The sequence below is a fragment of the Cygnus atratus genome, chromosome 5 (assembly GCF_013377495.2).
Source record: "Cygnus atratus isolate AKBS03 ecotype Queensland, Australia chromosome 5, CAtr_DNAZoo_HiC_assembly, whole genome shotgun sequence".
Lineage (NCBI taxonomy): Eukaryota > Metazoa > Chordata > Aves > Anseriformes > Anatidae > Cygnus > Cygnus atratus.
The window spans coordinates 34,194,061-34,221,498 of NC_066366.1; the positions used below are offsets into that span (position 1 = coordinate 34,194,061).

Here is a 27,438-nt window from a genome sequence, read left to right on the forward strand (position 1 = left end):
TTTGTATTTCTCTGTCCATTAGCACTTACTAAGAGGAAAACCTGGGTTTTGTGTTCCTTTTGCAGACTGTACAAGATGGGAGACAGTTTATGAAGTACATCGATCCAAATTTAGGTGTTCCTTTGCCAGAAAGAGACTACGGTGGCAACTGCCTTATTTATGATCCTGGCAATGAAACAGATCCATTTCACAACATCTGGGTAAGAAACAAATAAAGTTATTTGCTAGTGAGTCTGACTTTTTTTTTTTTTTGTAACGGTTGCTTAATTAAAAACTTGAAAGCGCAGTCATCAGTGTTTCTGAGTGCTGAATCAGAAAGCAGGTCATGACTGATTCTAGCTTCTTTGTTTCTCTTCCTTGCACTTCCCGGGCAGATGGAGATGTGCTTCTTTGTATCCTAATTACACTGCCCAAGAAAGGGGGTAAACTTGAACAATCCTTGTTTCTCAGATTATTGATGTAAACCTGTTTCCCCTAAGAGTCTGGATTTATTAGCGTGCCTAAAGAATCTTCTAATCCCAGTCACCTTGAGGCACGAAGTTCAAAAGTTGCATGTTGCAAGCAACCCATAAGTTGGACCTTTCTGTATACCACAAACTGTCAGGTTATTGTTTCTTGCTGGCTACCAGAGGACTTGAAATTCAAGGGCAGTGGAATTGTGATTGCTTTAAACTCCACAATTGCGGAGCACTAAATTCTTTGGGTCTACCATGTAAGTCTTCAGTGCATCAGGAAGCATAGTAACTGAGAGCAATAATAACTTTTCTCTCCTACTGCTCCATTGGTAGTAGGTGGAGGAGAGCCACTCTTTGCCCGTGTTTTTTTGTTGTCAGGAATGGTGAGATGTAAGAAGCTTTCCTAGATACAAGATTGGGGTATGGTGAAGAATAGCATTTTCTTTATTATGTCTGATTTGAATGCATCCTCCTGTCCCCTTGTAAGGCAAAGAACGTGACATTTTGCATTAAGAAGGTAGTCTCCACTTTATCAGTAGTCCTGATCCCAGTTTCTGCCCTTTAAGCTCCCTGACTTTGCTTTAAAGGTTTCTTGTATGTTCGCTGTACTTGAGAACAAAGAATCTCTTAAAATGCATCTAGAATGTGGAACAACTGATATTTATTGCTGCGTCTTTTCCTGGAAAAAAGTAAGCTTCAAAGTTGAGTAATTGTTTATAGTACAAAGTGACCTACACTCTCTTCTTGGTTTGTAGGACAAGCTGGATGGATTTGTTCCTGCTCACTTTTTTGGCTGGTACCTGAAAGTAAGAATGAGCCTTCTGTTACATTTCTCTTGCAGTACTATTCTTCTTTCATAGCTTGACTGCTTCTGTTTTAGTGATGCCAGTCTTAATGATCAATTATATTAGGCAGTCATCTGTGAACTAGACTGTGTTTGTAAAACGTGAAAGGCTTTTTTTCCTTGTTCAGTCATCTCATTTCTTTCCAAAGTAACATTACATTGACAAGCTCCTTCCTTCACTATAATTCATTCTTAGGTGAGATAAATAAAAGTAAAATCATTTACTTCTGTAGCAAGATAAATCTTTGAATGACCTTTGAATGTAGAGTGTGGGGAACAAGACAGTATTCAGAAAAGGCAGCAAAAGTTTATTGTTATCCAAAATAGATGCATGGTGATACGCTAGGATTATTCCAAGACAGGCTTTTCCCAGTGGCTTCCAAATCAGGAATTTCAATCATAAGTGGGAAGGTGCTGTTTTAGTTCTTGTTGACATTTACTGTAAAGTAACCAACTGTTGAAGAAATTCAGGTTGTGCTTGTCCCTGGCAGAACACATTCAGTCCATTTTTTACTGAACACTTTGGTCTAAATATTACTTTAAAAAAAAAAAAGTGCAAGCTCACTTGCTAACCTTACTTTGTCCTGCAGACCTTCTCTTTTTTTTGTCTGTTTTTGTAAGGTTTTTTTTTCCAATCTACCAGACCACCAGGAATAATAAGCTGAAAAAGCTCAGTCTGCTTTAAAAATAAGTTACAAGTGCTGTGCTGTTTTTCATCTTCAGAAGTGCAGATGTATTGCTCTGTGTGGGTTTTTTTTGTTTTTGTTTTTTTCCCCCCATAATCAAAAGATGAGTATGGTATGCACGGGGAGACTGACTTCAGATCAACGTGTCTATGGCTTGTTCTGTTAGTATTACAAAACTGTAAATTTGGAGAAACTTGGATCTTCTTCGTCCAAGAGAATTCCATTAAAAGCTTAAATATCAAAATAACATTTCAATTACTATCTGTATTTGTACAAATAATGTCATTCTGAGAACAAATGCCTAAATAGGCAGAGCATGATTAAAAGACATAAGGGAGTAGTAACACATTCCTGAAGAACTTGTCTGGGACATAATTCAAGATGCCTGTCTGCTCATTCAAGCTATTATCTGTCTTGGTCTGGAAGAAGCCTAGTTTTGATTAAAAGGACTTGGGAGAATGTTTCTGCAGAAATGCTTGAGATGATATGTCAACTTGTCAGCCTGCAGGCTGATCTGAAGAGCTCAGCATGCCCCACGAGGTGTTCATTTCTCTGCTGCTAAGCCAGAAGGAAGCTGGCAGCTATATTTCTTATTTGTCAGTTAACATATTTTTCTATAAAAAGCTGGAAGTTGGGTGTGTTGTCTTCATAAACAGCGAGGAGCATGTGGTGTGTGTTTGTTGTTGTTTTCCTGTTCCCTGTTTTGAGTAACAGATTCTTAAGTTACCTCTCAAAGCACCAGAACAGCAATACTGGAAATGAATGTGCCTCATTCATCAGAAATTATTGTGGGCCTCATATACTCTGGAGTCATTTAGATCATCTTTTCAGACTAATGCTTGATAAGACATGTCTAAATCCTCATATTCCTTAAGTGATGAGTTTTGAAATTAGAAAATAACATAATTTGTCCATACACCGTGGCAAAACTGTAAATCTAAGCAGTCTCTACGGTATTTCTGGAGTTCTTCCTTTAGATTTCTGAAGGACATCAGTGTAAGTGATGTCTGGTACTGCTCAGTACAGTGTGCAAATATTTGTTTTTGTAATGACTTTAGTATGTTGTACAACTACTGTTGTGGATATTTGAAAGATTTTTCTCCCTTGTTACAGACGCTGATGATTCGAGACTGGTGGATGTGTATGATCATCAGTGTGATGTTTGAATTTCTGGAGTACAGTCTGGAACACCAGCTTCCAAACTTCAGCGAATGTTGGTGGGATCACGTATGTACTGCATAAATCATTATATTTGTGTATAAACTGAGGTATATATTTTAAAGGGAGGGGGCAGGAAATGGTGAAAACTACGTTGCATGATGTGCATGACCAAAAATGTATGTATGGCTACTGCAGCTCAGGAGCTTTGGCACTTCTCCATATTGAGCTTGTTATATGTTAGTCACAGTTTGTATAATTTTGCAGGTTTGCAGACTTCTCTGTGGCATGGTAACTTTATTTCATGTGGTTAAATATTTGTTTTGGTTCATTCCACACCAGAGAAAGACTAAGGCGTTAGCTGAACATTTTGAAATATTTGATGGTACAAACCATCGAGTCTGAAATTAAGAGAGAGGCAAAACTTTGTGTGTAGAGTTTCACGTGGTGATTTTTCTTGTCTGTTAAGAAAACAGGCTCAGTGCAATTTATGTCCAGCTCTTCCTTCAGCGTAGACCTATCTTTACTGTTTTCTGAAAACAGTCAATATTGCTGTGTTTAGAAGTCCTGCTATGGTGTATAAAAAGCTGCTTGGAAAGATAAAGGTTTGGCCTTACTGAAAAGCTTTATGGTTTTTATACGTTATAGTGTATAACCATTCTTGTCCTAAAAACACTGCTTGTGTGTGTTTTTTAAAGCCAGAGGGGCTAACTGCTATTATCTAGTTTCTCTACGGAAAAAGTAAGCTCTGTAGCTTAAAGTGTCATACTTCATTTTCTTTTTCTTTTATGTGTTTTTCATATTCCTGTGAAATGTAAACTGGCTACAGGAGCAATCAAAATTATCTACGTTCAGGGCACATAGCTCTGGTTCTTATGTTATTTCAGCTTGTACAGTCCAGGTTCTTTCCCAAGCTTGTGATGATTTGCTGTGTGGTTCTGTTTATGAAAATAAATGCAGTTTGCATAAAGACATCAAGCAAAGGCATTTTGCCTTCAGAAAACTTCTAATGAAATGAACACTGCACTCTCTCCTTCTTCAAATGAAGAGGGCAGCCAGTTTTTTGTCAGCTCAAGAGCTCTGTCTCCAGAATGAGAGAGTAAGGCAGAGCATGAGGAGAAATCACGAGTTTAATTTCACATCCTGGAGATAAGTAATTTCTTTAGGAGGCAGTCTGAAGTTTAGGCAGCATGTTAGGAACACGTTCAGACTTATTTTGCTGTGTTTCAAGTTACCGCTTAACAGAGTGGAGGTGAATAGTAAATAGGAAGAGGTCTATTCTGCAGCAGAAGGAATACAGCAAAAGAGGAGTTAAAGCACAAGTATTTTACAGATGTTGGCTGTAGCAGACTTGGGCAGTTCAGATTCTCTCTCCTGATGGTTCATACACCACTCTTCTGGGAATGTCCAGTCCTTGTGACTGTGTCTGCACATAAATATATTTACAGTATTTTCCTTTTTTCACAAGCTTTACGGTTTCTTTACCAGCATCACTGTTCTTTCTCCTTTCAGTGGATAATGGATGTTATCTTATGTAATGGATTAGGAATTTACTGTGGGATGAAGACTCTCTCTTGGCTTTCTTTGAAAACATACAAATGGCAAGGACTTTGGAACATTCCTACATACAAGTAAGTTGGCGTAGAAAGTTAACTCTGCAAGCAGTAGCACTGCACAAAGTTTGGGACCCTGTTTAAGACCTTGCTTGCTGATTGGATTATCCTGTTAATGTGATCTAAAGAATCCACATGTGTTTAAATGACTCAGTTATTAGATAACTTGACACAACTTGGAAGCTTGTATATGATAATTTTATTTCACTTGCACACAGAATTGTTAAAAAACATACCTGTCTGTCATGAGCATTGCCTGATGTCTAGGAACTGAGGGTGTCTTGTGGAAATTAGGCTGTATAATGAAATTGTAACTGAAGATTCAGGAAACCCAAGTCCAGGATCAGGCTCTTTCATTCACAGCAAGGATCTGTTTGCAAATAATGTGTTCCCCAGTAGTCAAAACTTTGTAGTAATTGGGATGCTGAAACTTTTAATTGAATAAATCCCTGGTAGTGTTCTACTGGTAGGAAACTATTCTTGTCTGTAGCGTTTCCTTGCTTAGCAAAGCAGAACTGAGGAACTGCTTATTACAGTGGATATAATCTACTAAAAGTTAAAATGATAGTCCAGTAACGGGCTTCTCTTTAAGAGAAAGCTTGAAATGTTAAATCTCAGTAAGTAGTATTTTTAATGCAGTAAATGGAGGCATTTCACATACATGGATTGATGTCTGAAATGGAAATGTAGATAGATGTCTCTTATCTGCCATTTCTTAAATCATAACAATGTGTTCTGTTTTCCTTTCAGAGGCAAAATGAAGAGAATTGTCTTCCAGTTCACCCCCTATAGCTGGGTTAAATTTGAGTGGAAGCCAGCATCCAGCTTACGCAGATGGCTAGCAGTTTGTGGCATTATCTTTGTAGTAAGGAAACGTCTTGTCTTTTCTCTATCATCTGATTTGGTGTTTTGTAATGCTTGACTATGCAGAAGGTAACTTAGGCTGAAACACTGGCGTGGTGATGTTTCTTTAGTTGAGGCCAGAAGAGATCGCTCCTGAATTCTGCAGAAAAGATTTCCTTGTCTCTGGTGCAGTCTACAGATTCATTACATAAATACTTTTTTCTCGCTGAACATCACTGATTGGCAATGTGAATGATTTAAACCGTGATCTGCACACAATTCAGTGAGTAACTGCTGCTACCAAAAACATTGGCCTTGGATGGAAGGGGCTTGTTTCTCTGTGCCTCAAGCAGGTACGTAACACATTCCAGCTGGAGAGGACTGTGGTCAAAGCCTCAGGCTGCCGTATGTTAGCTCTGGGCAGCATGGCTCCTGACGCCTGCAGTTTTGCCTTGGATAATGTTTTTATACAGACTTAAATAATTCTGCTATCCTAATTTTTTGGATGTTTCACTGAACATTTAGTACTTAACAGTGCTAATGGTATCCAGCTTGACCAGTACAGGTAAACTCACCCCATTTAGACAAAATTAAATGTTTGTTTCTCCAGCAGTTGCAATACATTGGAAGTCTGCCTCCTTGATTTAGCCATCTGAGTGGCTACGTTGTGGGAATGCATCATCTTGAATTCATAACTTCCATCTCACATAGCACATGGCGTTGACATGGAGGAAAAATGTGGCATTTTTAAATGCTTCTTCCCCACTCCTGCCTCTTCTCAGTTAGGAGACTTTGGCCTTTGTGGTATCCATGGGATGTCACTCAGCTCAGTTTTGAGCAACTCAGGTTTATTTCAATTCAGTAACTGTCAAATTTAACTTAAAAACAGTAACAAAAAACCCTTTGTGGTACTTACAGTGATGCCAAAGACAATGGGCGTTAACTGGCTTCTGCTATGGTACAGGATATATCTGGTCTGTGTATTTTGTAACAGTTGCTAGAACAGCATACTTAATCATCTTGAAATATGTGGAATATGAAATTGAGTGGTGCCTGATTTTGAAGTTCCCTATCCCAGCTTGCTGAGTGGGACACAGTCAGCTCATAAGCCACCACCTCCGTCTTGCTTTACATTAACGTCACGTTGCAGATTGAGTGTGCTGCAGGAGCAATATGCTGTCTGTAACGAAGCAAGCAACATAAAGCAGTGCCAGCAGGGATGCATCAGGCAGTTTGCAAACCCAGTTGAAAAGAACTTCAAATCACCTTATTTCTGCTACATAAAACATTTGCCCAGTTCGCATAGCATAACAGACTTGCTGAGGTTCCCATAGTTGATGGGAGAATTAACATAAATGTGCCTGTATAAATAAAATTTGTTTGCTTTAATGGTTACTGTGTGCATACTCCAATTTTTCTGCACTCTGAAGAAATCATTTTTAGGTGCAGGAATAGATTCTGCAGCTGAGAAGTTCCATTGAGTTTATACTATATTTTGTTATAATAATGTTTCTTGTAGCAAAACATAGCTGCAGCTGATTTCCAGTTTATAAACAGCTTCATGTATTAGCATATACTTCTGTATTAAGCAACACTTAATGCCTTTTAATATCATTTCTTCTGAAGTGAGAAACTTGTGTCTACTTGCTCACTTAATCGCTTTCTTAGGACAGCTCACTTGAGAACATTTGCTATAAATGTGTAACCAGTGCTCCTAAGTTGGCTTTGGCAGTGGTGGTTGCACAACTGTTTAAAAAAAGGTGTGGGGGGGGAAAGGCACGTAAAAACACTGACCAGGATTCATTGCTACTGCCTCTTGTCATTTTGGGTTCCCTCGATGGAATAATACTTGGAAGGAGAAGTTGGAAGGAGAAGCTTTTTGCATTTAGGATTTATTAGTAGTTCTGAAGGTACTTCAAACTCCCGATAAACTTGTTTGACACCAGGGGCGATGCTTGACCAGGTTTCTTTTGTGTCCTGTGCTATGCACAAACGTGTATGTGTTTTTTTTAACCTCTTCCAACACACTCGGCGACTGGGGGGGATGTTAAAAAAACAAAAACAAAACAACCCACCACCTGTTCTTGGTCATTATTGCAGAGGATGATGGTGGATTTAGTGATACCATAGGGCATTGCGGAGTCGGTGAATAATTGGGTGGGGGTAGGGGGGGGTGTCATGCATGGGTGCAGGGAGATTCCAGGCTTCATTCAGTGAAGTCTTCTGAATGTAATTAAAATGTCCTTTTTCTCAGTTTTTATTGGCAGAGCTGAACACATTTTACTTGAAGTTTGTCCTTTGGATGCCACCAGAACACTACTTGGTCCTGTTACGACTTGTCTTTTTTGTTAATGTGGGAGGTGTGGCTATGAGGGAGATCTACGACTTCATGGATGACCCGTAAGCCAGTCCTCTTGTGTATATTACCATGTCAAGCTTCACTTGCTTTATTCTGTGTTTGCTCCAGTTTGCTCCAGCTTGTTGGCATCCATCTCAGCTTGTTGGGGACAAAATGATCTAACCCCAGAGCATCTGCTTTGTTTTCTTTTGGTTTGGAGGTAAAATTCTGACTGCATCTGGATGGAGAACAGCTGTTAAGGGCATTCCATATGCACTGTTTTTAACCTCAGATTTAATAAATGATCACTCTTTTGAGCATGTAACGTATAAATTAGCTGGAGTGCCACTGGCTTGTGGGCAGGGGAGTACTTAACTCCATTTTCAGATCGATAGCCAGGAACTATAGTCCTTAGTAGTACCTTCTAAGGACAACAGGGCCCAAACTAAAAAATCTGTTTCTTAAAGGTGCTTCTTTTCTTGATCTGTCTTCCAACTGGTTCCTGGTCCCCTGAAGCTCTCATGGCACCCTCTTGCACATCAGCAGACCCTACAGTAAAGTATACTGAAGGCAAAGTGCACCTATACACAACAGTGCATGTACTTTCAGACTGTTCCTACTTAAGCATCATATTTGTCCTTGCTGCTTTTGTTTCTGCAGACCATGTAAGATCAGAGAATGCTTTGTTCTCAAAATCGCGTTTTCTTTTAAGTTTTAGTAGTAATGTCACAAATTGCCTGAGCCCACATCTTAAGTCTAAGACAACGCCTGGCTTCAAGGGGTGCTCATTGTCTGTCACTGACCAACACAAAAAGTGTCTGTGTTCAGAATTTAGGGTTCCACCATTCTCTGAAGATCAGTTTCCATTGCAAGGCTTTGACTCCTAGAGCTGGGAAGAAGGGCCAACCCACATTGCTTAGTGGATTGCAGGACATTCAGCAGTGGCAGGCTGCCCCTGCCTTTGGTGTCGGACCTACTGGTTTGGGACGTGCCTCCAACTCAAAGGTAAGAAGAGGTCTCTACCTCTCACTGGTGAGCTCCTCTCCTTAGCACCACTCCCCCATCTTCTGGTCCTTTCGTTTGGGTTAGAAAAAACCAATTCCTTTGCCCTCTGTTCAACCACATGGCATGACATTGAAATTTACAAGAATCATCAGTCACCAGTGCCTCACTGCTAATTCTTTCCATTCTTTCAATGAGCTGGAGAAATTCATCAAGCAAGCAGAGACTCTCATCCTGAACTGCATGTCTTCATGACTGCCACCACCACCTACTGGCCTGTTTCTCTTGGTGGGTAAGGTGATTAACTCCCTTTCTTCTGAGGTTCATGGCTCTGCTTGATGCACCACAGACCTGACCTCACCAGATTGTTCATGAAAAATGGTGGAACCTAGCATCTGGTCTTCCCTGATACCTGCTCTGTAAAGATTCTTGCAACTGGATTTTGATTCCTTCAGGCATTTTGTGTCATCCAAGCAGAGATCATCTGCCCCCATTTTACCAGTGTATCTGGGTGTATTTTCAGTTGCACATCATTTTGAGCCAAGGAACTTAGTGGAGTTCCTTGATGGGTTCTTCCTGTTGTGTTGTAGGGAGAAGCTGCTGAGGAAGAGCAGGCTGTATGGGAGGCTCCCAGCTAACACCACACAAGAAACCTTCCTGACCTTTTCCTTTTGGAAACTCATTCATCAACTTTATGGACAAAGGTTGGAGTATTCCACTGACCTTCCTTGTCAGAATCATGGCACAATGTCTTGTCTGTTATTGATGGGATTGTCTGAGATAAACCGATTAGGTCTCTTCAGCTAACATTTCTACTTTCTGGACTAAATGTTGCAAATTTCAAATACAAAAACTCTTTTTTTCTCATTCATGATTCTTAGTATGTGCAGAGAGTCATAGGACTACTTGCAGGAACTTGATCTGAGCATGGTGACAAAAAAGTATCTAGAAGGGAATAGTCCAAGAGAGAGGTGGTTCTTGAAGTTGTTCTCCAACTCTAAGATATTCTGTGCTCCTATTCCAGTTGATATGCTCTGCCTCTGGAGTTCTTGAGGACTGGCTAATGAAATGTTCCTGACCAGAAATGCCACAATGTAAGAGGACCTGTAGCAGCTGACCTTGCCATACCTTCCTGGTTTCTAGTCTTCATGTCTCCTCCAAGGGGTCTGCATTAAGGCCCTGAATTTTAAACTCATTCATCAAATTAAAAAAAAATATATAGGTTTTTCTTTAAAACCTTTCATGAGAGAAGAACCAACTCTCTTCTTTGTCAGCCTTAGGGTCTGCGCAGCTCTCTGTTGGAGTTACCTTGATTCTTCTGTCAGTGTGCTCTCATAAGCTAGTGAAAGAAAACAATGGCAAATCAGGACGCAGATCAGCAAAGCAGAAAGCTGATCCAGTCATCTGAACAGCTTGAGTTCACAGTGAGAGATGTTTCTTTTTTCTCTGTCCGTGTGTTATGGCTAGTTTCTGCCTGGTTAATCTCAGGTAAATCACCTGGAGCAGTTTCTGAAGTCCTTTCACCTTGAGTTGATCTAGGCAGGATATTTTTTTAAAGTGGAATGCACTCATCCCATCTGCATCAGCAATAATCCACACTCGGTTTACTGTATCATATTTTTTTCCAGTGTATTTGGTCAATGTTGTGTAGTTTGAACTTACGCATTGGTGTCAAATATGGCTGTCGGGCCTCTTGTTAAAGAAAATGTGTGTTTTGTGTGCTTGACTTGCTATGACTCCCCTAGATTCAGGAAAGCATCACAGGAGAGTGAAGAGAAATTGTTTGCTTCCCATGCTTAGTTCTTTTTCCAGATACAGAGACTCCAAGGGGATTCAATGGAGCAGATGTGTCTGAGCAGCAGCAAAATGCCTGCTAAAGGAAGGCTGCTCTCAATGCAACTGCTGGCAACAGATGAAAAGAAGGGAAGAGAAGTTGGGAGCAAATGTGCAGTCGCAGCTCCCTCTCCCCAGCACTACTGGGGATGCCTGGGGGTCTGTTCTGACCTGAGCAAGCTGGGCATTATACCAGCTGGAGGTGGCAGGCTTGTTTCTCTGCCTCGCAGAGAGAAGCATTAGCTGAGCAGCCCCTCTCCAAGGGCAATCCTAATCAGGGGTTTGTTAGGTGGTTTCTCTTTTGTCCGTTTTGTGGCAAAACTGGGAAGGAAATACAGCCCCAAGGTTTTACGTGGCCACTGAATATTGCAGCATTTACTAAGCCAGTGTCTAAGCCATAGTTACAGGCCCAACTAGAATTTCCTGTTGCTGCAGTGCCTTAGAAGCACTGCAGATGTCATCTTAACATGTCCGTTTCTCTCTCCCCAGCCCACTGAAGGTTGTTAAAACACTTGCTCCCCATCTCCTTTGTCCTGCCCTGGTAATTCTGTCACTTTACACTGAGGTCCTCCTGGATGCGTTTCATTCTGCATCTTACGCTGCGGTAGGAGCGGAGTAACACAGTAAGCTGGACAAAAGAGAAATGGCCTGGTAGGAAAATGTACATCAGAACACGTTGTGATAAGTGAGAGGGCAAGGCCCCTCTGCATCCAAGTTTCAGAAGGTGGGTGATAGAAGAACAAAGCTTTATTCTACCAAGTGTGAAGTCACCTACTTGGCTATGCTGTTGGGCAGCAAATCCATGTGTACCGGTGGTGCTGTGGTGGGCAGGATGCCAGTGCAACCCAAGGCAGAGAAAAGGTCTTGTGCTGCCTAAACAGAGCTACATCTGCTATACGAATCATCTAGTCTGACAGGTTAGTAAAAGGGAAAAATGTCAAGTCTAGAAACGACGTTAGCAGACAGGGTCAAGAAATGCAGGATCTAGCTTGCTTAGATCAAGCAACTTACCCAGGTTTCTAGTAATAGCCTGACTGTGAGGGTACTGACATTTCTTGAAGGACAGTCAGTAGGTATTTTATTTTTATGTATTTCCCGTGCAGGAGTACGTGGCCCAAAAGATAGCATATCTCCAATCTCTCGTTCTGCCAGTAGAGCCTCTAAATAGATGTCTTGGTTGTACTGCAGTTTAATTCCTAGCAGTAGTGATTGATTAGTACACTCCTTCGCTAGGCTTGTACAGAACAGTGCAGTTTCTAATTTGCTTGTCTGCTCCTGCTTAAAAACAAACCCTGGGGATTAAATATTAAGCATGTTTTTGTTTCAAGGTTGTGTTGTCCTAGAAGTGGAACACCTTCCTTGTGTCTCCCAGTGACTTACCCTGTTGTTATTAAGCTTTCTTCTGTTAAAATCGCTTTAGAGGTCATTAGTGACAGCTCACTGAACACCTACTTGGGAAGAGTAAATTTCAGAATGCAATTAATTATCTAGGGGTTAAATACAGGTATGGCAGTGTGACTTGGTATTTGCAGGAGTAATCTAGGAGTAGCGCTCCTACTTCATACCTTACCCCGAACCTCAGCTAATCTCAAGGTGGTTGGATAATTTTTTTTTACTTGGATTTACCAATACTCTGAAAGTAGGGGTACTTCCCTGCATCATGTAATGTTGGAGTTTAACTTCTGAAGTGTTTTCAGGGCCTCTGAGAGGAAATTAATACCAGCGTGGAAGCTGTCAGCCTGCATGTGTGTGTGTAATCCAGACCAGACTTACAGAATTGTGCAAAGCTAAATGAAATTATTACCCCAGCTGTCTTTTTATGAATGAATATTTCTCCAAATGCTTAGTTTGATAGTAATGGCTTTCCTTTATCTCTGTGTTTGTTTTGCAGGAAGTTCCATAAGAAGTTGGGTCAGCAGGCCTGGCTGGTTGCTGCTATTACTGCCACAGAGTTCCTGATTGTAGTGAAGTATGATCCCTACACGCTCACACTGTCGCTTCCTTTCTACATTACCCAGTGCTGGATCTTGGGGATTATACTTGTGCTCACCTGGACAGCCTGGCGTTTCTTCATTCGGTGAGAAGTGGTTGTGCTATGTCCAGGTCTGGCCTGGATCTTAGGTGTGGACTGTTCTAGGCTTCTGTTCAACAGCGTGTGGAATGTCAAGTGTATGCTGTCGTCAGCCTTCAGTGCCTCCTGAAGAGGGACTACAGCTCTTTTGGATGGGTAGAGCTACAGTGTTTCTCTGTTAAGAATTATTAAGTAAGCAGGGAGTTTTCCATGCATGATCCTGGCAGTTTTCTTTATGGATCAAGCCTCTGGTAGCTGTGGTCTTTGTGGGACTGCTTGTGTTATGGTTGCTGTAGAAGCAGGTGAACAGTTAAGTGCCTGACTTCATGCGGCTTTCCTGGCTGAATGTAGAAGGCAACCAAGGTTAGTGTTCTGGTTTTTGTGTGCTGTGATTTAGACAAGACAAAGATGTTTACGGCTTCACTGCAAGAACAGTACTGCACTGCAATTGTCCAAGCTGTCCTAGTGTTAGCAACAAGTGAGCCAACTTAAACCCCTTGGGTTTGGATGCTGCTCTGCGCAGGTTTAAAAAAAAAATAGCAGCAGTACAAGGCTGAAAGAATTACAGTGTGATCTCTGGAGCAGGCCCTGTGCAACAGGTTGTTGTTGAACTTGCTGTTGTGTTATGCTTCTGAAAGAAGTGAAAATAGCCAGACTACTAGCAAGAAACAGATCTCAAATGAATTAATGCCATCAGCAATTTCAGAAATTTCCAGCCAAAATACTCAGATGGGTTAAGTTATCCCAAGGGTGCTTGCATCCAGAACAGAACTGGTTTATTATTTTTATTGTATATTGAAACTGTTTATTTGCATCACTGGTATACATGTCTGTTTGTTTTTCTTTTTAGTGACATCACCTTGAGGTATAAGGAAATAAGAAGACAGAAGCAAGAACACAAATATGAAAAGGACAAGTGCTTGAGCAATGGTGATGGACATTCTTCAATACTGGATGAACAAAATGGGAACAAACTAAGGGAAAGGAAACTTTGAGCAACAGACAAAGGGCTAAAAAGAACTCGTTGTGCTCAAGTTGGCCTGGTGGACAGTTTCAACCTTATCCTACCTAACTTGTTTCATTGTTAGTTTTCCAACGTGTGAAAGTCCTCTTGGGGGAAAAGATATCGCATTGACATGCGTACCCTTTCTCCTCTTGTACACCTAGTCAGAGTCAGAGAAAGTCTGTGTAGAGGGAAGTCAGAACCAACACCATTGCAACGAGATGGGATCTTCGTCCAGGCGTGTTGTATGTCTTCCTAGCAAACAAGGTTTGGAGACAAGAGGCTTTAAAACAAAGCCCAAAGGGAATCTAGCCGACCTATTTCCAGTGAACTGTGAGATCTCGATTTTGACATTTGGGCATTAAGAGCACTTGTTTTGGAGTGTGCAGATACCGGCACAGGAAATGAATTTTGTTTCTTCTGCTTGAAAATACCTTGAGATGTGGAGTCAGATTGTGTAACGTGTTCAGCCACCAATTAACAGAAGTGCAGCGAGATAAAACATAGATAAGCTGAAGCTTGTGAACAAGTTGCGTAACTTGCACAGAATGTGATACAGTACACTACTGTTACAGCCCCTGTAATGCAGGGGTTACTGCCTTTCTCTAAACTGACTTTCAATATCCTGGAATAGCTTACAATAATTTTATGTTATGTCACAGCTCTAGGGAGACAGAAGGACTTCTTTTTTTTTTTTAATCTTGGTCATCTCTTAAATGGAAGGGAGGGTTAAATAAGAAAGGTCAGCCCGCCTTTCATTTGCTTCATGGAGTGAAATCTATTACAAACAGAAAACTGGGAGTTACTCCATCCTTCTTAAGTTATTTGCCTTATTCTCAGCTCTTTGCTTGCCGAGAGGATTTAATTCTTGGTGTCTGCTGTACAAGGCATGTCCTGTTCTGCCACCTTCAGAGCTGCCCCCTTCTCCTCTTGAGGTAGCTCCAGGCTGAGCAATCTCCTGAGTCCAACTGGAAAAGGTGTTCTCTGCAATCACGCACAAAATAGCCGTTACCATGCTGCCATCCCTGCCAAAAAGAACAAGCGGGAAGAACGCGCATCGTTCCTCACTGAGCAGTGCGTAGTGGAGGTTTGCAGGCCAAACTAAACAGCTTTTTTTTTTTTTTTTTTGCTCATGACTCAGCATCTAGGAAAATAAATTAGAAACCTGGGCTGCATTTTTTCAGGTCGTTATTCCAAAATGTAAGTGCTGCAACTAAGCATCAATTTGGTAAACCCTGCTCTAAGCCTTTGCATTGGCCCCTGAGGCACTGATGTAACCGTATCACTTCTTAGATACAATGATCTAATCTGGCTCTTAAAGGATATTTTTCAGGGAAGTGTTTATCCAGAAGAAAATTACATAAACAACACCAGTAACATTTAAAGAGCACAGCCCCAAACTTTTGAAGTGGCAGGAGACTTGCAGAGCTGCTTGCTAGCAAACATCCTCATTTCTGAGCGGTTTTGGTCCTGTACATGAACAACAACCAAAATCTGCATTTCTCTAGGTTTACAGAGTGACCCAAATATTTTCCACCTCTAAAGAACGGACAGTTAGCAGTAGGGCGCTCTTCAAGTAATGGAGCATTAGTTAATGAATGGGTTGCATCAGAAGAGCTCAACAAATGAAGCAGTGTTCGTGGGCCCTGGGGCCTGCCCCAGTCGCTTAGCATACAGAGAGGAGGATGACCAGTGTGAGAGGTAGCATCCATCTTCTTCCTCGAGTACGTACAACGTCCTGTGGATAGTCACCCGATGGCTGCTCTTAAATCCTAGTCTTTTGCTGCTCTGAGGTAGTGGAGAATAAATGGCTGTGCAACTCGATGCTGGCAAGTTTGTAAATGGGCAGACGGTGCTGAGTTGAGCGAGTATTTATTTCTATGCCTTTCCACCCCGAGTCGTTCTAATTTCCAGCTTTCTACCAGTCCTGTGAACTGTTAACTGATTGTTTGGTAGCTTGTACCAGTGTGTTGTGCTTGTGTAGTCCCAGCTGAGCGAGGCTCAGGTCAGTGTATCTCCATTCCGTCTGTGCTGGTTATCGCTGTGGTGCCCCGCTGATCTCTGCCCTACGACCACCTCGAGGCTGTCTCAGGAGCTGGGTGGTAGCAGGCACACCTGGGGGTGGATCTGTCACTGCACCTCCCTCCTCCCTGCCCCGCCAAAGGGCCACACGTGTACATCTGAAACAACTGGTGAAGCGTGCCCCTTCCCAGTAACAGTTCTGGAGCTTTGACCTAATACGTAAGACACTGACTTGTGTTCGTCTACATCCATCTACATGGCTCTTATGGTTAGTCTGGATAACTGAACCGGTGTAATAAAGTGATGTTTGCTGGTGTGTTCTTTGGTACAACGTGCCTGTGCTCCTCTTTTGTCTTGCTCGTCACCTCAAAAGTGGGGCTGAGGGGGCTTGGCTTGAATTTCCCTTGCTACGAAAACTACCAAATGCATCGGTGCTGTCTGTGATGGGTCCTGGGCCTTAAGATAACCACCGTGTCCAGATTTTCAGAGAAATGGATGGTACAAGTCCTTGGTCAGCTGTTGCAATTCAGAAACTTCTTGCAGGTCATTTGCACTGGTGATCTTTGCACAGTAAAGCGGACGTGAGCTGTGCACACAACACGTTGAGTAACGTTGCAGTCTCGGTTCTTCCTTTCCAGATTTCATGTCCAGCATTGCAGGTGGGCTCTAATCATTGAAATCTTGCCTGGTTTTAGAAATCCTTTTGTGATCATCTCTCTGAGAAGCAGGCAAAAGCAACTTCATACAGAGATGATGAAAGGACAGCTGAGAAGTTTTACTTAAATGATATTTGCAGTGGCATAAGATGAGACCACCCCCCATGGAGATGAAAGAGGTGACTGTCTCCCATGACCACGCGCATCCTTATCTTACTGCAGGCTTTCTTCGCTCACCTTCCTTCTCGGAAAACTGGAACGAGGTAGCTTCCTCGTGTGGGTATGCCATAATGTTTGTAGTGAAGTTTACCAGTGGTAAGTTGTTGGGTTTAAAAAGGGAAAATGCAGGGGAATTGGCCAGGTGAGTGAAAACATACTCAGCTAATGCTGAATCACCTCCTGCACGGGCTCTGGTCGATGAGAATGGATCCTCCGAAGTCCGATACCCCAAAACACCAGCGCTGCCTTGCGATGAGCGCACGCACCTCGTTCTATGCCTGGTGACAGTGGCATTGACTCCTCGCTGCCAGTCTGTGCTGTGAGTCACGGGGCAGGAGACCACCAAACAGCCACCAGGCTCTGTGGCTGTGAAGGCAGGAAAGTCCCAGAGGGTTTCTCTTGGTGTGTTCAATGCAGTACATACGTGTGGGATGGGATTTTTTTTTTCCAGATGGGAAAGCAATAGGGATATCCTCGCTTTTGAAGCGCTGAGTCTTGTCTGCCTCTTTGTCGTCGCCAACAGCTTCTGACACAGCTACTGCCTTATTTTATATATTTTTTTAAGCTGGATTTTAAAGGAGCAGGCAATGGCCCTTGCCCCCCTGCATGGATCTGCCAGGCGAAGGAGCAGCAGCCATCTAGTTCCTGCAAGGAGGCAAGCCTGGGGAGGGCACATGCCTGTTGGTGCTTTTCTGCACTGCTCCATCCTCTGAGGTACCTCCGTGTGCTGGTGGGAGCCTTCAGTGGGCAGAGATTTTGGGTGCTGGGCTTCCAGAACACTTCTTGCCTTCTGTTCGTCCGTCCCTGGCTGTTTGTTCTTTAGGCTCAAGCATGTTCATTGTGTGTGGTGGTGGTTTGTGTTTTTTGTGTGTGTGTATGTAGGTATTTATTTCTTAAAAGGCTCAGTGGTCTGTTATTACTATTATTAGACTTAAAAGTCTGCAGAGTACTGCTCCGGGTGGTATTTCGGATGGGAATTCAGATGGGGCAGGGGTAAGTGAATAAGGTAAATCAGCAGAGGCTGAAGAAGCACATAAAAGGTGAGGCCCTCCAGAGGTGAAGGTGTAAGAACAGCAGCACGGGGCGGGGGTGATGGTTTAACCACCTGGAAAATGCCCGACGCACAGCTGGCTGCTGCTGGGGGGCTTTTCCAGGAGTGTTTTGACCAGAAATAAAGAGCTCTTTACTTCCTAGCGAGCTGGCTGAGCGTGCCGCTGCAAGCAGAAGCTGCTTGAGGTACCTCCACCATGTCCCCGTGGTATTAACAAAATATTTTCATAGGGCCACTTGGGTGCCTTACGTTGCTCTCAGATGGCCGAGAGATACCGGCCAAACCGAATTTGGCTAAACCCAGCTTTCTGGAGGTCAGCCGTGGACGGGGCTGAGCCCAAGGAGGCCCCACAAGAGGGTGCTGGTGTCCGGGGCTGCGGAGACGGACGGCTGCTGGCCCCTGGGAACGCTTCTCCTCTCTTAGGTTTGGGATCTGAGGAAGGAAGAAACCCTCGCCAGCTCAATTTCCAGCTGCCTTTTGTACGTCTGGAGGAAGGGCTGCTTTGGGGGGAACCCGTGCTCCTGGAGAGGGCTCTCAGCTGGGGGACGAGGTTCAGCTCCCACCCAAAATGGGGCTGCAGTTGAAATTCAGTCCATTGTTGGTTTTTGTTTCTTTTTTATCTATGAGAAAATTAAAAACCATCTCTCCCTAAAGATGAATTCTCCGCCAGGAAGGATTTGGTGGGTTTTCCTGGGAGGTAAAGCTCCTGGAGCATCACGCTGCTGTGCACCAGGTGAGCTGGCCTTTTCCTTGGGGCGAATGGTTTTCTTTCCTCCCCAAATTGCGATTATTATTTTTTCACTAATTTGAGCAAATTGAATCTTTCTGTTTGGAATTACCACTCGCTCCTACGGAGCGGTGGCCCGGCATTTGGAGTAGGAAAGAGGCTGAACACAGGGCTCCGAGGCTAGGAGAGGAGAAGGCAGGCTCTCCATCCCCACCCCATAGGAGCACCTCGGGGAGGTTTGGCTGCTGACCAGTTCCTTTGCCACAGCAGACGGCGCCTGCCAGGGGGTGCTGAGCTTTTGGTCTCCGATCAAAGGGCTTTTTGGGGACAAATCCCATGGAATTGGCGTTTTCGGGATGAGCCTTTGACTTGTGCTGCGCTGAGGGAGAGGAGAACCTGTGGGTTTTGTGGCTGAAGGGGCAGAGCCGGGACCTTGCCCAGTTCCCCCCCCGGGGTCCAGGGGTGGAAGGGGGGGCGAGGAGCGCGGTGGTTTCTGTCCTGCAGCGGTGGGAAGGGACCTGAAGCCCCGGAGCCCGCATTAAGGACAGGCGAGGAGCCAAACCTTTGGCTCTGGGGTAACGATTTCAAGCCGTAGCCCGTAAAAAGCCTTATAGAGGAGAGCATCACCCCTGCAGGAGGGAAGAGGAGGGGATGCGGGTCCTGAAGCAGCTGAAGGATGAGCTGAAGGATGCTACAAGAGGGGAGCAAAGGGCTCTGGATGGAGCTGGGGGTCCCTGGGGGGCAGGAGGGGGGGGGGGATTTGGGTTTTCACTGCATCTGTCTCATCCCATGCCTTATCTGATGCAGGACCCCGGGGCTGAAGGATGCTGGTGGCTGGGGGAAACCCAAACCCGAGGAAGGGGCGGGATGGGGGGGGGGAGCAGCAGCCGATCCCAAACCCGCCCGGCGGGGTCGGGGGCTGCAGGGGGCGGGCGGCGGCTGGGGCCGCACCTGGGGGGCGGGAGGGGGCGGCCCCTCCCGCAGTCCCCGCTCCAGCCGCCCGCTGCCAGCACCCCCCGGCCGCAAAATGAGCTTTTTCTCCCTTTTCTCCCCAAAGGAGCGGTGAGTCCGAGACGCGGGGTTGGCGGTGGTGATGGGGGGGAGAGGGGGAGGCAGGGGAGGAAACCCCCGTCGGGTCCACGCCACCCCCCAGGCAGGGGATGCGACCCCTGCAGAGCATCTTCTCGCCCCCTTGCAGTGTTTTGGGGTCGCGGTTTTATTTTTTATTTATTTTTTTTACTTGTTTATTTATTTTGGGGGGTTCGCCGGTGCAGCTTTCTGAGCTTATTGCAATGCGCGTCGCCTCCTGCACACGGGTCCTGAAGCAGAAAAATACCCTGGGGGGAGCAAGGGAAGAGCCCGAAGGTGCTACGAAGGGGGAGCAGAGGGTGCTGGGTGGACCTGGGGGTCCCTGGGAGGCAGGAGAGGGGGATTTGGGGTACCCCGGGTGGGTGCGGATGCAAGACCCCGGGGCTGAGCGATGCCCTGGCTGTGGTGCCACGAGGATGAACCGGGAGGGAAATGCTTTTCCAGAGCAACCCTACAGAAATGTGGCGTGACTGGGGCCCCTGCTCCCCCCAGCCTGCTCGGCCGGGGGTTTGGGCTGCTTTAGGGCAAAACCTTTAGGGCAAAAACCTCCTCGCTCTGGGTGATGCGGGGCAGAGGCTGCCCAGCTCGTTGCACTTGTGAGCAGGCGCTGCACCCTGCAGCCGGTGCGAGGAGCCCAGCCTGGCATCGCGCTGGAAATTCCTGGTGTGGAAGGAGCTCAACCTGGCACCCCTTGGAGGAGCTGGGGGCTGCTTCAACCCTGGAGCCACCCCCTGGGCTCAGCATTGGCTTCCCCGGCTCACTGGGCCGGGCTCTGCTGCATTCCCAGGCACTGCCGGGGATGCAAATGCTGCCTGGCTAAGGATGGAGGTGAGGAGGGTCCCGAGGATTTCCTTCTTCCCTGCTTTTAACCAGCACAGGTTAAAAATAAAATTAAAAAAAAAAAGCCAGCAATTGGTGTTGAGACAGATCCAGGCCTGTGCCCGCTGTGGCTCCGTAGACCCTTGGAGCACCGGTGCCACCGAGCGCTGCCTTGTGGCTGCGGGAGGCGTGGGGTGGTGCGGGGTCCTCTTTGGGTGAAAAACTGGGAAGATTGGGGCACTGCTTGGTGCCTGGAGTGGGGGGGTCTGCTGGGGAGGTGGCTGCTGCCCTCACCTCCTGCAGCAGTAACCGTGGGAGGGGGAGCACGGTGGGATTGCGTTCAGGGCTCAGCACGGTGAGGGGCAGAGCCCAACCCCTCGGGTCAGGTCTGGGATTTATTGTTGTTAACAAACTCACCATCAGCAAACCCCATCCTACTTTTCTGCCTTGCAGATCGAGGCTTTCACCCTCTGGCAGGAGGCTGGGGATGGACTGGGGGGGATGGAGAAGCCCCGCTCCCAGCCCAGGACGTGGGGACGGTGCTGGAGGGTGGAGGGGACGGAGCTTGCCCGTGCTGGGCGACCAGGGGCAGCAAGCAAGGTTTGCACAGAGATCACTGCTGCCATTTATAACTTGGATTATGACTTTTGGGGGCTGCAGCTTGCTCTGCGGCGTGTCCTGGATTTACCCGCGGTGCTTGAGGCGTGCTGGGACCATGCAGACCCCTTGTGCGAGCGTCTTCTAGCCTCGAGTGGTCACAGCAGTGAGGGCAAGCGGGGGTGTCAGCCCTCTTAATTTTGAGGGAATTGCCCCCCCTCTCTCAGCAGACAGGTGGCTTCACTGGCGGGTCTCCCCCTTTGAGCTGTTTTATCCCCCCGAGCAGGAGATGCCCCACGTCCCATCGCAGCAGCTCTCAAGGAGAGCAGAGCTGCCCTGACCCCATTGTGATACCCGGATCCCGACGTCCCACCAAGAAAAAAACTAAAAACAAACAAACAAAAACAGGTGGGGAAAGCCTGGCTTGACACAAAAAGCTGTAAATCTCCTCCCGAGCTCTGGTTGCACCTTCGTTTGCGTGCCCAGGAAAGGCTGTCGTCGTCTTGCTGCTGTGCTGGGGGAAATACCAGCTCATTTAATTCCTTCGATGAATGCTGCAGTCAGTCGGCGGCTCTCATGGGGATGCCTCGGAAATCTGCTGGAGCTGCTGCTTGTCCTCACAGCTGCTCAGAAAACGCTGTCACGGGGGGAACGGCTTTGAAGGAAACGGAGCGTTTTGACAAGGGATATTTGCACTTTTGCAGAGAAACTCGTTCCTCTAAACTACTTTTATTTTCACAGTTTCAAAAAGCCAGAAAATGAAGCCTCTTAGGTGAGGTGGTTTTCCAGCAGATAAAAGGGTCTGTTTTGGGTGAGCCCCCGTGGCGATGTGCTTGTCACCACCCGGTTTCACAGTGTTGGACGTCCCTCGTGGCGCTCAGCCCGGGGGTGACACGAGGTGCCCGTTCTCAGCCGAGTGTTGATGCACAGCGCGACCAAGGCGCGAGGCTGGGGCGAGGTGGGCATCTCCGAGCCTTGCTGCTGTTTCGGGATGCTTCGTGGCTCTGTTACATTCAGAAAACCCTTCTCCTGCTGGACCCTGTTGCCCTTAGTGGAGGTCTGCCAGCCACATCAGGCTACCGGGGCTCATATTTTACGCTATGAAACACTGCAATTTCCAATTCTCCTGTTAAACTCCAAACCTGGATGGGCTGGGGGATCGGCTGCCCCCTGGGTGCCCAAATTCATCGATAGCCCGGCTGAGCTGGAAGATGGTACCCAAATCTTCAGCCACCAGGCAAATCCAGCTCTTCCTCCCTGGCCACGAGCGTGGTTCGGGTCTAGTTTGGAGAATTGCTCGTGTTTAAGATTGGGTCTCACGTAGCATTCACCTGGGAAAACCCCTCCGGGTGAGGAAGGTAATAGAGAAAAGTCATTGAGCAGCTATTTAGCATCCCTACTTAGAAAGACAAAAAAAAAAAAAAGACAATTTAATTATTTTTTTCCTCTTACCCTAACTGCTTTTCCCTGTGCACTGCAGGCTGTCCCGCTAGCGGGGAGTGCTTGCCATGGACAGCGACCACGCGGGCAGGTACCGCCTGAGCGGTGAGTGGTTTAATGAGCTCCGGGAAGGGTTTTTGGGGGCGGGCTGAGCCCTCGGTGCTGGCATACACAGCCCTGCAGGAGAGCTGCTGGTCCCCGCTGCTTTCATCAGGAGCCCCTCTCCATCACACGTGAGCATGGAGTTTCATCTCCTGACTTTTTTTAATTGAAAAAGGAAAATTCCTAAACTTCCCAGTATTAGGCACTCTGCCCTAAAAAATGGGCAGGTTACTCGTAGGAAGCGGGTTTAGAGCACAGCTGGGTTTTGTGCCTGGAGTTACTCAGAAGCAGGAGTCAGAAGGGGTTGGGTTTTGCCCCGGTTTTGCCCCCGTGCTATAACAGGATTTTGTGAATTTGGCGAAGCTGGCTGCCGCCGAGCACCTCTGTGCGTGGGAGTGCGCTAGGAAGAGGGGAGCCACAGCGCCTCCCCCAGCACCATCACCCCCCAGGGATGCAGGGGGATGCACCACAGCCCTGCACAAACCTAAACTGTGCTTGGACAGGGATGGAGGAAGCCAGACCTGGCTTCTGCCCCAAGCTTTTATCCCACAAAATCCCTCTGGGCTGCTCGTGGTCCTTTCGAGGGACCAGAATTCGCTGCTTGGGGTACAAACAGCTGTTGTCTCCTGACACAGCCCTCCTGCCAGAGCAGGTCGGGGGCATAAAGCTGTGATGGGACCAGCCTGGCTTCGGCTCCTTCTGCCTCTGAAGCCGCCGCTGAAGGCAGGAGCATGGTGGTGTGACACAGGAGGCAGCGCTGGGGGGCCCCCAGCAGCGCTCAATAATCACAAATCTCCCCCCCCCCCCCCCGACTCCCCTCCTTTTCTTCTTGTTAGGCTGAGCCACCAGCGTTGCTCGAATCGCTCGGGCGATGGAGGCTGCTGCAATGCAGCACCGACGGCTCGCTGTGCCATCACAGCCGACCCAGTTCGCAGCCTCCAGCCAGGCTTTTTCCTCTGCACCTCCCATCACTTACCCTTAGGGTTCTTTTTCCCATACTTCCAATTTTTTTTCCCATTCCAATTTTTTTTCCTTCTTTTTTTTTTTTTTTTTTGGCATCCCGAGCAGTTCCCTTCAGCATGAAGGCGATGCGGGATTGCTGTGAGCGGGACGGGGCTGCTCCCGCTGCTGAGAGCTCCCTGCGTCCCGGGGGCGCTGCAGCCATTCACCGATGTTGCTTGCTGGGGAGCGGGGCAGAAACATGTGTGCGCCTCACCTCCCAGGGGCTGCTTGGCCAAAAATCTGTGACTCTAGGCTTGCAAAGCACTGCCCACCGCCCTTTTTCAACCTGTGGGCAGCTGCGATTAATTCCCAGCCTCTGCAGCTGATCCCATGTGAAGGGGATGAAGAGCTCCTGGCCGGGATGTGGCCGAAGCCCCCTCCGTGGGGTGGCTCACGGTGCCTCTGTCCCCTTGCAGTGGCCACCAGCCCGCCGCGCTGGGAGGTCGGCATCTATGCCGCGGGCGCACTGGCGCTGCTGGGGATCGCGGCCATCAACCTGTGGAAGCTCTGGCGCTCCGGCAGCTACCCGGCGCCGTCCCCCTTCCCCAACTATGACTACCGCTACCTGGAGCAGAAATACGGGGCGGCGTGCTCGGATGTCAAGCACAAGGTAAAAAAGATAAATCAGGCGTGGGGAGCTGGGCTCAGTGCTGCTCCTGGTGCAAACGCGGAGTTGCTGGAGGTGCAGAAGTGCTTCTTCCAAGGAGGGGACCAAGTGGCAGTGACTGCTTCTCCTTCGCAGCGTGGGGCCGCCGTGGGCTCGCAGCGGGGGCTGGGGAAGACGTCGCCCATCCGCCAAGCCAGCCTGCAGGCGGCTGACACCTTCGAGAGCATCAACGAGCTGGGGAGCCTGGAGCTGATGAGCAAAGACCTGGGGCTGGCCCCCTACGGCCCCTTGAAGAAATCCATCTCGGCCGACTCGCTCAGCTCCATCTCCTCCATCGGGAACAACTTTGGGCAGGACATCACCGTGGGGCAGGTGGAGGTGTCCATGGAGTACGACGGGAAGGCGGCCACCTTGCACGTGACGCTGCTGCAGGGCAAGGACCTGCTGGAGAAGGAGGACACGCGTTTCGAGTCCTGCTTCATGCGCATCAGCCTGCTGCCGGCCGAGCAGATCGTCGGCATCTCCCGGGTGAGCGGCTCCTTCCCCGAAAACCCCGCGCGGGCATGGTGCTGCTCGCAACGCGGGCGTGTAGGGTGGTGACGTGTCCTGGGGTGGAAAGGGGTCCGGGCTCACCTGTGCTGAGCCACCGCTGAGGTTGGGGCTGGTTGCGGGGTTTTTGGGTAGCAGGGGTCCCAGATGGGAACTGGAGGGGGATGTGTCCTGGAGTCCCTCTCTGCATGTGATGGGGCGGTCAAAAATTTTGTGCAGTCAGATAAAAAGGCAACAGGACTACCTCGGCATTCCTCCCTCCTTGCAGGCATGATCAGAGCTGGTTTTGGGGAAAAAAAAAAATCCCTTTTTTTTTTTTTTTTTTTAACACCCCAAAAAATGCTCTGGGAAAGCAGGAGCCTCCAATTGCCTCTTGGCATCTTGGCTTTTTGCAGAGGGATTTTGGAAAGCCTCTGGGTCTGCCAGCTTGATTTTATCAGGCTGTTCCAGAATGGAGCAGAAAGCCCCATCCCACCAAAGAAACCACTTCCCTGGGGGTGGAGGCACACAAAAAGACAGCAAAATATTTTCCCAGCACTCTTTCAAGACCATTTTTCCATCCCAAGATCAGGTTCTGTATTTACGCTCTGGAGATATTTATTATTTAGCATCATTATTCATAATTTACCAGCCCTATTTACCCTCTTTTGCAATCCTGAGACAAGTCATAAAGTCTTTTTTTTTCCTTTAATGCTCTGCAGTACCTGTTTTTTTATTGTTGTTTCTGTTTTATTTTCAAATGATGGCTAAAACTTCTTATAGTAGCTTTCATCCAGACATCCCCAAAATACAACAGGCTGTAAACTGAGAGCGATCAGTGCTATAAAGCAAATTTTCTGCAGATCTGCCTTTCCCACAGAGGCACTTTAATCCCCTGGGGACTGCGGAGGTTGGGCAGAGCTGGCGGGGGAGCGTGGGGAAGTCGCCTTAGGAGGTCTCGGGGGGGTGAGGTGGGCAGAGGGGGGACGGTGGTGGCGGCGGCGCGGGGGGCTCCTCTTCAACCAGCCCCTCGGCTCTCCCCGTGGCAGATCCAGCGGAGCGCCTACGCTGTGGCCTTCGACGAGCGCTTCTCCATCCCGCTGGACCCGGCGGCGCTGGAGGAGAACAGCCTGCGCTTCTCCGTCTTCGGCATCGACGAGGACGAGAGGAACGTCAGCACCGGCGTGGCCGAGCTCAAGCTGTCCGACCTGGACCTGGCCCTGCGCCCCTTCAACGCCTGGCTCTACCTGCAGGACATGAACAAGGTGAGCGGGGTGGCGGCGAGGCTCTGCGTGCCCGGGTTTGGCTTGGTTTTTTTTTTTTTTTTTTTTTTTTGTCCCTCTCCTGGATGGCTGGTGTGTCCCGCAGGCGGTGGACACGGTGGGGGAGATCCTGCTGTCTCTGAGCTACCTGCCCACAGCCGAGCGCCTGACGGTGGTGGTGGTCAAAGCCAAAAACCTCGTGTGGACCAACGGCAAAGTGACCGCAGGTGAGCAGGGGGCCAGCGCGGGTCTGCGTCTCCTCTGAGCTGGAGGTGGGTGCTCATCCCGGTGTGTCCCCGTGCTTGCTGGAGATGTCCCTCGGGGTGGCTCCTGTGGAGGGCAGAGCCACCCGGGGAGGTCACTGGCTCAACGTTCAGGCTGTTCTCTCCTGAGCAGATCCCTTCGTCAAAGTCTACCTGCTGCAGGACGGGAGGAAGATCAGCAAGAAGAAGACGGCGGTGAAGAGGGACGACAACAACCCCTTGTTCAACGAGGCCATGATCTTCTCAGTGCCAGCCATTGTGCTCCAGGTCTGTCCCAGCCTGGGGGTCTTGCTCCACAGGGTCCCAAATCCCTGTGCTAGGGGTGGAGAGGGAATCTTAGGGGATGCGGGGTGCATGTATGATGCAGCAGGGTGTGTATGGATGGGGTGGTGGTACAGGAGACGTGCAGGTATCAGGTATGGTTACGTGTACAGGGATGGGCATTTATGATTTTGGGCTGTAGGGGGATGTGTCTGTATGGGGTATGGCTATAGGAGGGCACGTGTATGTGCAGGGTATGGCTGCTGGTGGGATGTGTTGTGTGGGGCGTATGGTATAGGGAATTCATATAGTGTGTGGTTGTGTTTGTAGGTGGGTGCATACACGGGTTCAGGGGGTGTGGGGGGAAGTCAGGTGATGAGTACATGTGGGATGGGAGGTTAGGGGGATGTATACGTACAGGGTAAGGCTGTGTGTGGGGATGGGCACACGTGGTTTTCCAGTATGTGGGGGGGGGAGGACATAGGGATGTGTGTACGAGCCGGGCAGGGGTGTAGGGGAATATCCGGGGTTTGGGTGGATGTGCATTTATGGGGTGGGAAGTACAGGGGATGTGTATGGGATGGTATTGGGGGGGGGCACATTTATATGTGCACATGTGGCTGGTGGTATGGGGATACGTACATACGGGGGGGGTGCCGCCCCACCCCGACGTCCCCACGCCTCCCCCAGGACCTGTCCCTGCGGGTGACGGTGGCGGAGAGCGGCGAGGACGGCCGCGCCGACAACACGGGCCACGTCCTCATCGGCCCGGCGGCCAGCGGCATGGGCATCACCCACTGGAACCAGATGCTGGCCACGCTGAGGAAGCCCGTGTCCATGTGGCACCCGCTGCGGAGGAACTAAGGGTGCTGGCGGGGGGAGCCCCGCGCGCCCCGGGACGCTGCACCCCGACGCCAGCTCTGCCCCGTGGACGGCGGCCGAGCGCT

General features: G+C 47.9%; 2 protein-coding genes across 2 annotated transcripts in view; both read left to right on the top strand.

Moving 5' to 3' along the window:
• Positions 1–16,199, top strand: part of PTDSS2 (phosphatidylserine synthase 2) — a 40,556-nt gene extending 24,357 nt beyond the window's left edge. The window contains exons 5-12 of the mRNA XM_035539714.2: positions 66–200; positions 1,211–1,261; positions 3,099–3,212; positions 4,656–4,774; positions 5,507–5,621; positions 7,854–7,999; positions 12,664–12,849; positions 13,694–16,199. Of these exons, the coding sequence (XP_035395607.1) occupies positions 66–200; positions 1,211–1,261; positions 3,099–3,212; positions 4,656–4,774; positions 5,507–5,621; positions 7,854–7,999; positions 12,664–12,849; positions 13,694–13,838 (1,011 nt within the window). The 3' untranslated portion in view covers positions 13,839–16,199. The remainder of the gene's footprint in view (positions 1–65; positions 201–1,210; positions 1,262–3,098; positions 3,213–4,655; positions 4,775–5,506; positions 5,622–7,853; positions 8,000–12,663; positions 12,850–13,693) is intronic.
• A 6,335-nt stretch (positions 16,200–22,534) lies between these two features.
• Positions 22,535–27,355, top strand: SYT12 (synaptotagmin 12). Its single transcript, XM_035539923.1, has 7 exons — positions 22,535–22,571; positions 23,987–24,180; positions 24,313–24,705; positions 25,755–25,970; positions 26,074–26,194; positions 26,364–26,497; positions 27,182–27,355. The coding sequence occupies exons 1-7, from the start codon at positions 22,535–22,537 to the stop codon at positions 27,353–27,355; spliced, it is 1,269 nt and encodes a 422-aa protein (XP_035395816.1).
• Positions 27,356–27,438: the final 83 nt, after the last annotated feature.

Excerpts from the sequence above, each read along its gene's own strand:
- SYT12 (XM_035539923.1), top strand. The coding sequence starts at position 22,535 with ATGGACAGCGACCACGCGGGCAGGTACCGCCTGAGCG. Across the intron at positions 24,181-24,312 it reads GCTCGGATGTCAAGCACAAG|CGTGGGGCCGCCGTGGGCTC; the intron begins GTAAAAAAGATA and ends TCTCCTTCGCAG. Across the intron at positions 26,195-26,363 it reads CAACGGCAAAGTGACCGCAG|ATCCCTTCGTCAAAGTCTAC; the intron begins GTGAGCAGGGGG and ends TCTCCTGAGCAG.